At 44.6% G+C, this 10418-nt stretch overlaps 1 protein-coding gene across 1 annotated transcript in view; it reads left to right on the forward strand.

Moving 5' to 3' along the window:
- OSTN (osteocrin) overlaps positions 1 to 7471 on the forward strand; it is a 72689-nt gene extending 65218 nt beyond the window's left edge. The window contains exons 4-6 of the mRNA XM_032986846.2: positions 1401 to 1618; positions 6550 to 6646; positions 6951 to 7471. Coding sequence (XP_032842737.1) covers positions 1401 to 1618; positions 6550 to 6634 — 303 coding nt within the window. The 3' untranslated portion in view covers positions 6635 to 6646; positions 6951 to 7471. The remainder of the gene's footprint in view (positions 1 to 1400; positions 1619 to 6549; positions 6647 to 6950) is intronic.
- Positions 7472 to 10418: the final 2947 nt, after the last annotated feature.

Raw genomic sequence — 10418 nt, forward strand, 5'->3', positions numbered from 1 at the left:
GTGGGACTGCACAAAGTACTAAAGAGCAGAGGCTATTTTTGACCTTCTACTTTGAAGTGTTGTAGGTATTTATTCCCACTAACTCGAAGGGAGAGTTCAGTCTTTTTTAAATACATAATTTTGTTGCAAACCTCTGTGAAAATTTTATAACCCTGAAAGAGAACAGAAAGGATTGCTCAGTGTACTTGAGGCTCATAAAAAGGAGTCAGAGGACAAAATGAGATCCTTTATAAAAGTATTAAGAGCGCTACATCATTTGTGTGATCAGTGTGGTCGTGTGCTCCTCATATAAAGATCAGTTTTATAGACTCTGTCACCAGTTATGCCACCCATCCATAGTGGGAAACATCACCACCACAGCTATGGTGTGGACCACAGTAGAGACAGACATATTACATCATCTAAGTGATGGCTTCCTTTACATTTGTACTAAACCCACTGTGTATGAATAAGAAATATAGTGGTGTACCTCTAAGAATAGAGGACAACCTGCCTCAAGACATATAATAGAAAAATTTTGGTTAGAAATTTTTATCTAAATCTGTGAAGATCAAGTAGATCAAGAAGGCAAACATTTCATGTGAAGAGAGAATTGTTTGAGCTTAACACCTGCTTTCATAGACTAGCCCTATATTTTCCTGTTATTTGCAGAGAAACTATTTCATTTTGATTTACCTAATTTCTCTCTTGGTAGACCCAAAAATTCTCTTCTATTCTGGATAGCAAAGTAGAGTTTGGTTTTGAAAAGGTGTTAAGCCTAATGTCATAACTAAGGTTCAAAATGCTGTGTTGATTCAACATACTATTCTTTCCTTTCCTCCTCTCCACATAGTGTGAATGCATAAATTCTTTGAATGTCAGTACTGAGCAAGTTTATCTTGGGATATTTTTTGCATAACAATTAATTAATTTGTCAGCTTTAGATGGAAAATTCTGTACAAGTTTTCATTATTGTTTATTAGCATTAATTTTAAAAATTAAAATCAGTTTCCTGAAAAATATAGGGATGGATATTGGAGTCTGGTAATTGTGACTGCATTTTGGAAAAGAATTAAATTGCTCAGCTCATGCTATAAGTGATACTAATCACACTACTGAGATAGGAATAGTGGGCTGGCCTACAAAAACAGGCTTTGTGAAGTAATAAATTTTGACAATTCTAGCAATAATAATGAAGGCGAGTTCAATTCTATTTAAAAAAAAAAAAAATCCAACCTTTTATGGCAAACTCCTGTGGGTGGAAAATGGCCACATTTCACAGAAGGAACTTTGTTTTAAAACGTTGTCCCAGGTTCAGTATCCTAGTGATTATATATTTATAGGACTGCCACTGTGACATTGGTTAACATAGTTTTTCCGGAACTTGAGCAGCAAACATACATCTTTGCTTTCTTTTGCAGTCTTTGGAGCCTTCTGCTGCTTTGGGCATGGGAGCACATCCCATTGCCAGTGAAGAGAAGCCAGCCACTGACCTGGCAGCCAAACTGCTCCTTCTTGATGAGCTTGTGTCTCTGGAGAATGAGGTGACAGAGACCAAGAAGAAAAGAAGTTTCCCAGGATTTGGTTCCCCAATCGACAGAATTTCTTCAACCTCCATGGATGCTAAAGGCAAACAGAGGTAAATTCCTAGATGCTTCTACTAGTGATAAAGTTGAAAGAAAGTTGTTGGTAGGTGCCCTCAACACAGATGGTTTAGCCACCAGCAGGTTTACTGGTCAGTTGTGAGGTGCCTCTGATCAGGGTACCAGAATCTCTTCAGAAACCATCATGGTTGCATGGCCTGTAATCCTTCATCTGTGATTAATAGTACATGCACTAGTTCATTTATCCATACAATGCCATACATCTAACAAAGAACATTCAAGCATATGCATTTTTTTAGTACACTTCTTTCCACTGGTGTGAACTAACATTCAGTTTAAAACTGCCTTTTTTTATCATGAGATTATTTAAGGCAAAAATATGCCAGAGGTTCAAAAGCAGAGGGGCAGGGCTTGGTGTTCCCATGGCTAGGGTGAAAAGAAGGTTTGTGGTATGCAAGTCTTGAATAGTAAGATGAAGAACACATCGTGAAAATGGACAGACAGTAGAATGAGCTTCAAGACCTTGATCGATTTATGAGAAGCCAGGGTTTAATCAATACAGCAGTAAAACAGTACCTTCATAGTACACATTTGAATATCAGCATGTTTATAACAGGGCTAAGCAATGATGCTTGATATGGCTGAGGAGAGCCACTGAGTTTGGGGCAAAGCTCAAGGGGCTATTTGCTATATCTGAAAGAGTTTAGCAGTCCTGTTCCCTTCTTCTGGTAACTGTCTTTTGGATGGAATCCCCAATGCCACAAAGTATTTAATAACATGCTTAAAGCTTAATCTGGAAGTGGAAAGTATTCACAAGAGCCCAGTCAACATTACAAGTATTTTTTTCAAACAGAGTTTTGCAATATTTTCTCGTTGTTTTTCCATTTATCCACCCAGTCTGCTAGTAGGACTTTTTGACTGAAGCCAAAAGTGATAAAATACATAATTCTTAAAATCTTGAGTTAGAACTATTCTGTTCTGTATATCTCTTCAAGAGATCAAAATCAGCTCATTCTTTGTTTGCTTTTTTATATGTTTTCCCTTTCCAGGGGAAGAAATTCAAGGTCATTTTTGACATTGCAGTGCCTTTTTCGCAAAAGCACATGGTATTCCCAATTTGTCTCATGATTTTTGGTGGAAATTTTGTTTCATTCTATGTGCAAGGAAACAAACAAACAAAAAACAACACAAAAAAAGGGAAATTGTGGTGGAAGTTGTCCAAATTTTCTAACAGCTTATCTTTAAATAATAAGTTAATATAAATGAGTGACTGACAAAATTCCTCCTTTCCCAGCATCATCAGCACAGTTTTCAGTTTTGTATTGAAATTATCACTTGGGGGGGGCTGATTAGCTTTTAAGTTTGGGATTGACTAATTTATTAGAACCATCTGAGATGCCTTGGTCACTGCATTGATAGTCAGATACTACCATCACCATGGACCACAGATCAGGTGAGTGCTACAGAACAGTAGTAAGGCTGTACCTTTAGGTGAGAACAGGCAGAAGATGCTACACTTAGAGGAGTAAAACAGAAGTCTGAGCACCCCATCACTATTGTGCACACAGTAGATAACAACCCATTCCTGTACCAGCTGAAACTGTTACCTTTAGAGATCAGATAATGACTTTTGAAGTGTGAAAGCTGTTAAACGGATTCAGCCCCCTGAATTAATACAGTGTGTGTGTGGTGCCTGGCAACACAACAGAAACTTTTGAGAAAGAGCAGATCACATGTAAGTCCACTGAACAGATTGTTGTGGCACCCACTAGTTATAGGAGGGCCCATATCCTAATTTTGCTCATCAACATCAATTTATAAAGCTTTGAAAGCATGGGAAAAGCGTGCCAGAAGACATGGGTCTTCAGAAGAGGGAGATCCATAGACAGACTGAGAGAAAAGGTCTCCGGGAATCTTAGAAAAGGCTGATTTAAATAAAACCCATCACTTTCTCCCTAGTAAGTGCTGAAATAGGCACAGTGTTTTGAAAGGTAGAAATGGCACGGGAGGCTGGGGAGGGAGCGGTGGCTGTCCTGCTGTGGCTTGGGATGGCCACAAGAGGGGAAGCTCCGATGCCTGCCTGCACTCCTCCCTCCCTGCCTGCACTCCTCCCTCCCTGCCTGCACTCCTCCCTCCCTGCCTGCACTCCTTCCTCCCTGCCTTCACTCCCTCCTCCCTGCCTGCACTCCTCCCTCCCTGCCTGCACTCCTCCCTCCCTGCCTGCACTCCTTCCTCCCTGCCTTCACTCCCTCCTCCCTGCCTGCACTCCCTCCTCCCTGCCTGCACTCCCTCCTCCCTGCCTGCACTCCTTCCTCCCTGCCTGCACTCCTCCCTGCCTGCACTCCCTCCTCCCTGCCTGCACTCCCTCCTCCCTGCCTGCACTCCCTCCTCCCTGCCTGCACTCCTTCCTCCCTGCCTGCACTCCTCCCTGCCTGCACTCCCTCCTCCCTGCCTGCACTCCTCCCTCCCTGCCTGCACTCCTCCCTCCCTGCCTGCACTCCTCCCTCCCTGCCTGCACTCCTTCCTCCCTGCCTTCACTCCCTCCTCCCTGCCTTCACTCCCTCCTCCCTGCCTGCACTCCTCCCTCCCTGCCTGCACTCCCTCCTCCCTGCCTGCACTCCCTCCTCCCTGCCTGCACTCCTTCCTCCCTGCCTGCACTCCTCCCTGCCTGCACTCCCTCCTCCCTGCCTGCACTCCCTCCTCCCTGCCTGCACTCCTCCCTCCCTGCCTGCACTCCCTCCTCCCTGCCTGCACTCCCTCCTCCCTGCCTGCACTCCCTCCTCCCTGCCTGCACTCCTCCCTCCCTGCCTGCACTCCTCCCTCCCTGCCTGCACTCCTCCCTGCCTGCACTCCCTCCTCCCTGCCTGCACTCCTCCCTCCCTGCCTGCACTCCTCCCCCCCTGCCTGCACTCCCTCCTCCCTGCCTGCACTCCTCCCCCCCTGCCTGCACTCCTCCCTCCCTGCCTGCACTCCCTCCTCCCTGCCTGCAACTCCTTCCTCCCTGCCTGCACTCCCTCCTCCCTGCCTGCACTCCTCCCTCCCTGCCTGTACTCCTCCCCCCCTGCCTGCACTCCTCCCTGCCTGCACTCCCTCCTCCCTGCCTGCACTCCTCCCTCCCTGCCTGCACTCCTCCCCCCCTGCCTGCACTCCCTCCTCCCTGCCTGCACTCCTCCCCCCCTGCCTGCACTCCTCCCTCCCTGCCTGCACTCCCTCCTCCCTGCCTGCAACTCCTTCCTCCCTGCCTGCACTCCCTCCTCCCTGCCTGCACTCCTCCCTCCCTGCCTGTACTCCTCCCCCCCTGCCTGCACTCCTCCCTGCCTGCACTCCCTCCTCCCTGCCTGCTCAGCCTTTCCCACCCAGCCTTTCCCATGGGTATGACTTTACAATTTTCTTCTCTGTTTACTACAAAGCATGATGATGTTACAACTAATGATGAGAACCACACACCCCACTCTCCCCAAATCCAATCTGGGAAATCAATTCCCCTTTTTATCAAGTCAGGGTCACTATGACTCCAGTAGCCCAAGTCTCCCACCTGCCTCCCACCAGTTTGTGCCTAAACCTGGGGGGAAAAGAGTGAGGCAACAGACTGAGGATCAGCCCTTGGCTTGCTTTCCCTTTCCTTTCCCAATGGTCTAGGGCAACAGTGATGGACACACAGGTGTTTGAGGAGGGGACAGTGAGGGTGATATGAACAGCTCCCCTTCATTTGTGATGTTCCAAAGCTGCTCCAGCATCACCGATGTGGTGCTCCCCTGCACACATGGTACGCTGTCAATTCCCATTTCTTGACCTCCTCTGAGAAGTAGCTAGAAAAGAGGCACTGTGAAATGGGCTGCTGATGCTGGAATGATGCCTCTCGGCCTCAGTCCATGCCCAAGAGGTGTGAGGAAAGGAGACTGCTCAGGTGAGACCATGAACTAGACAGTTCCCTGCAGGATGTGCAGAGCCCCCAAAGCCATGGACTGAGTGAGCATGGCAATGCTAGCACATAGAGTTAGGCTCGAGTGGACCATAGCATGCTTTCCTGCTAATTACTTTGTATTTGCCAACTTACAGAACAAAATTTATTTTTATTTACGTTCCTTGACAAGGACAGATAGAGAAAAGAGCTCATCTTCCATGGATTCTCTTGGGCCTGCATTTTGCTGGCAAGTATTTCCAAGGGCAAAAGCTAAGGTTATTCTCAGCTGCAGAAAATCTTGCCATTTCCACATTTAGTTAAAATAAAACTTCTGCTGGTGGAAAAAAGGCTCAAAAATGCTGAATTAAGATGGGAAAACTTAATTTTTATATTTAAAAAATCATAATAAAATATTCCTGCATAGAACTTATTTCACATTTTCCTCATTCCCTCATTCGTCAAATCACTGGGAAATGTACCATATGGAAGAAGAAAAACAAACCTAAAAAACTCTCATTTTCAATCTCATCCAAAGGTTGCTACTGTACAATTTTGAGAACAGTGCATTTCAAGAGAGCCCACAGGAACTAGGGCTCCTCTGACTTGTCCACTCTGTTACTGTGCCATACTTTCCACTTCCTTGCTTATTTTAACCACAGTTGGCCCTGGAGATTTCAAAGATCCAAACTAATAGGTCACCTGAAGTATATGATACTATGCATGAAACAATTCCCCTTTACACGTGCAGTGTCTCTCCTTTCTTCTATGAAAAGCAGTTAACCTGTGAAGTCATTTTTTTGCTGCCAAATAAGAACAGGGATAGTGGATCAACATCAGCCAGTCTGTAAAACAGATGCAACTCCTGCCTATTCTTTTGTAGGACAAGTGAAGCATCTTATTTCTAAACACATCTTTAGCTACTTCTGCACAGCTGTTCTGTCTGAACAATAAGTTGTTAGTGGAATGAACGGAGGAATCAAAGGCATAGCAACATTTTGATTATTCTTGTGATGTCTTTCCCCAGTTCTTTCTCTCCTCCTTTGATTTTTTTCCCCCATGCAGGAAAGTGGTTGAGCTGCCTAAGAGACGGTTTGGAGTTCCTCTTGACCGGATTGGCGTGAGCCGTCTTGGCAACACCAAGGGTTAGCAGTTCCTGCAAGTAAGCCAAAGTACTCTGGGTGTGAGCAGGCTTGGAGAACCCCACCTGTTCTCAGTTACATGGAGGCACTCAAGTCATGCCAGTAGACTTGGAAAGAATGTCTTGGGGAATGATGACTTCTTATAACATGGATTTTGACTGTCAATTTAGCTTGAATGCCCTAAATTACAACTTAGTATCCCCCTACAAGAAAACAAGTATTCCTAACATTTTCATGTCCTGTAGACCACCTTATAGTGTGTTTGTCCAAGCCTTGCATTTCTGACATGGGAAAATGTAATGTTTACTGGTTTTCTGCCTGCAGGTTCTTCTGTTCTGAATGATTGATGCTGTATTGGAAACATTACAGAAATACAGAAGATGCGTCACAGCATGTCTTGTCATTGACTAATGATACAGCACTCAAGGATTTGACCTCCTGCAAAATCTGTTTCACGTTGCATTTTACTAATGTTGCATTTACAAAGAATAACAAATTCATCAGGTCAGAATGCTCTCACAGTTTTGCACGGTGTCACTGATAGGAGGGAACAGAAAATATGTATATAGTTTAATTGCATGGCATTTATTTCTTAAACTTGCATTATCCTAGCAAGGACTGTTAGATTTTTTGGATTGAAAATAAAACTTCCAGAGATGCCAACAGCAGTTCATGAAAAGCAGACAGTTTGCTTTGCACATTTCTTGCAAGAGGGTGTTTATTTGTTAGATGAAGGAAGGATTTAACAGTTATGGGACAAACCTAGAATTTATTTGAACTGTTGTTTGGGAGAAGATGTCTACTGACTTCATTAGGAATTGGTCTGAATAACAATTGTGACAACACCTTAGTGTTCGTCCTGATGTTTTTAGTACTCTTTCTCTTATATCTGCCACCATATTTAGACATGTTTTCATCATATGGCAGATCCTGAAATGTGGTGAGACTTCTAGTTTCCTCTTCTAGGCTGATAAATACATTTTACTCCCCCCTATGTGTAACATATTATAGTGTCCAAATACAAAGTCTTCTGTTTCCTAGGCCATCTGCATCATATGCCTTATTTTAGCCTCTTGAAGTGAGCACGGGGCTTAACCAGACATCCAACTCTAAAAGTTCAACTATTTCTCACTCTGGTAAAATGTAAACATGTCCTCTCCACTTCATTTCAGAGTAAACCAGGTTATCTTAAATCCTGTTTCATACTTTTCACTTCTTTCCAGATGATAAAATATAGTTGAAAAGAGCTGTTTGCTGACATCCCAGTGCTCAGATTCCTAGCTCGTGTTTTCTGAATCTCACACGATTCTTCTTGGGCTTTGGTTCATGTCAGCTAACTTCCTTGGATTGCTATTCTTGGGTATATATCATCCTTATCATTGCAAAAGAAGATACATGGAGAAAGGGATTATGACTAAGGACTAAATCCTATTCTAGGACTAAGAAATAAAAAATAATTATTGCCAAACACCCTATGTTAGGCAGAGAGTAAGGCTGGAGATAGGAATTAAGTGTTAATTTCCTAATCTGATATGAGGCACAAAACACCTGGCCATCAGCTAGCAAAATGGGGAAAAATACAGTCAGCTTCTCAGTCAGCTACAGGAAAGGAGTTAGGAAGTCAGTGAGTCTCTAAAGTTAAAGGTATTGTGCAGATTGGGACTTTGGGGCAATTTCCCTGGTTTGGACCATGGTGGGAGATGAGACTTCCACTCAGAAGGGCAGGTAGCATCCAATTCATGTCTGGCAGGGGACAGTGCTCAGCCATAGCAGGGGCCTTTCCCATTTTTCTTCTTAGCCCTGCCCTGAGACCAGGATTGGCCCAGCCACAGAATGTTTGTCAGAAACTTCACTTTTATTGACACCTCCAATATAAGCTAATGCTGCTGAGAGCAGCTGCACAAACCAGTGAATCACATCAAGAGGTGCCCCCATCTCTCCCATCAAGCAGAGCACTCTCTGGCTGAGTTAGGTGATTGTTCCTCCTTTGGTAGGTGAGTTGTCAGTACTTGTGTGAAGCACCACAGATGCTTTCCAGACCAAGTTCTTGAAAATCATAGAAAGAAAGAATGGCCATAAATCCATATGTGGCCATCTTGGGGTTTTGTTCCCTGCTTTTCCCCTAGTCCCACTGCTCATTTTCTGTTTTTAAGCTTGCAGGTGAAGGCTCTGAGAGCTGGATTGAGTGGGTGCATATAGACTGGCTGACTCAAGACAAGATTTTCTGTCCAAGCTAGAAGCAAGTCTGCAAATGCAGTCCCAGGCAAGCCCAGACTCTGTTCTCTTCAGTGCACTGCCACCACCTATCTTGAGCCTGCTCTGTGGTTTAGTAAACAGTTATCTTCTTGCACTGAGATTGTCCAGGCTGCAGTTAATCCTCTTGCAAGGTAGCCAGATGTATGGGGCATGGGCAGATTATGGAAGTAATGACCTGACCACTCATACAGCACTCTGTCAAAAGCAGCATAGACAGAGTCTTTGCATGACATATTTTGGGAGTCTCAGATCAGAGGAATCCAGTGCCAACACAGCGGCTTTGCAAAGAGACTGCTGGATCATAAAAATATTTAACATTTGGCAGGTATTATCACGGGTTTCCAAATAAAGAGGGGTTTTAAAGCCTTTGAGATGTGTGCAGAAATGCCCTCCATTGGAAGGGTGATATGAAAGCAAAGCAGAACAGAGGTGTCTGTGGTGGTGTTGCTTGGATCTGGGAGCTGGAAGCTTCAGTCCTGCCCTTGGCTCCCACCTCACTGCATGGATTACTTGGGAGAAAGCAACAGCCTTTCTGTTCCTCTGCCCCATCCACCACAGGACACACTGAGACTTAAAATCCATAAACTGGCAGGTACTGTTTAAAATATGATGATGTCTGAAAGGCTGAACACCACAATTTGTTTTTGTAGACAGTACTGGATAGCTTCAGTCATTATGCGTAGCATGGAGGTCAACAAATGTGAAATGAGGATATACTCCAGCATCCGTTGCACGCTAGGTTTGCCCTGTGCTGCCTGTTTCCAAATCCATTCAGATGCCTATGAGGATATTCTGCTAATAAATCAACACGATCAACTGGAATATCTGAGGGAAACCCCTTTAATTATTGCCTGTGGGTCATTAACTTTAGCAAGAGTGACTGCCCAAGCACGGGTAAGGTGTGAGCAGCCACAATGTATATGTGGCACCTGAGGAAGAAGAGAGTTTCTGTTCTGCATGCTTAGGAGAAAGGACAGGACCCCCACAGCAACGTGTTGAGGGTGAGCCTAGAGAGACTATTACTGCCTTTGCTCTGAATTATTAAATGAATTGCATTCAACACTTATTCATGACTCCAGCAGAAGCAGCTAGCACAGCAGCTTATAGTGCCTGTGAGGAAATAGTGGCGTAGTTTGGGTACTATGAACACTTAAATAACTGCACTGGTAGGATGTAGCACACCATGTGGGCTAAAAATCACTGCTAAGCAGCATGGTGCATTGCATTCCTGTGTCTAGGGTCAGCACAAGCTGTTAAATGTCCACAGATGCTGTACTCCTTTTCCTGACTTGCCGATGAGTTGTCACACCAGGTCAGGAAGGCATGGCCACAGCTAGCAGGTAGCAGATGGAGCCCGCAGCTCCAGCCTTTCATTGCACTGGGATTTCCTGCAACCTGAAAGCATCAGAGCTGAACACCAGCTTGGGGCAATCAGTGCAGATCTTGTAATATACCTCTTTAAGCTGGAGCACTAAACTCTTTAAAGAAAGAGACCCTTCTCTTGGCAATAGGCTATAATTTTTTGCTGGGTTTGGT

The sequence above is a fragment of the Tyto alba genome, unplaced genomic scaffold, assembly GCF_018691265.1.
Source record: "Tyto alba isolate M040663 unplaced genomic scaffold, T.alba_DEE_v4.0 Super-Scaffold_10, whole genome shotgun sequence".
Taxonomy (NCBI): domain Eukaryota; kingdom Metazoa; phylum Chordata; class Aves; order Strigiformes; family Tytonidae; genus Tyto; species Tyto alba.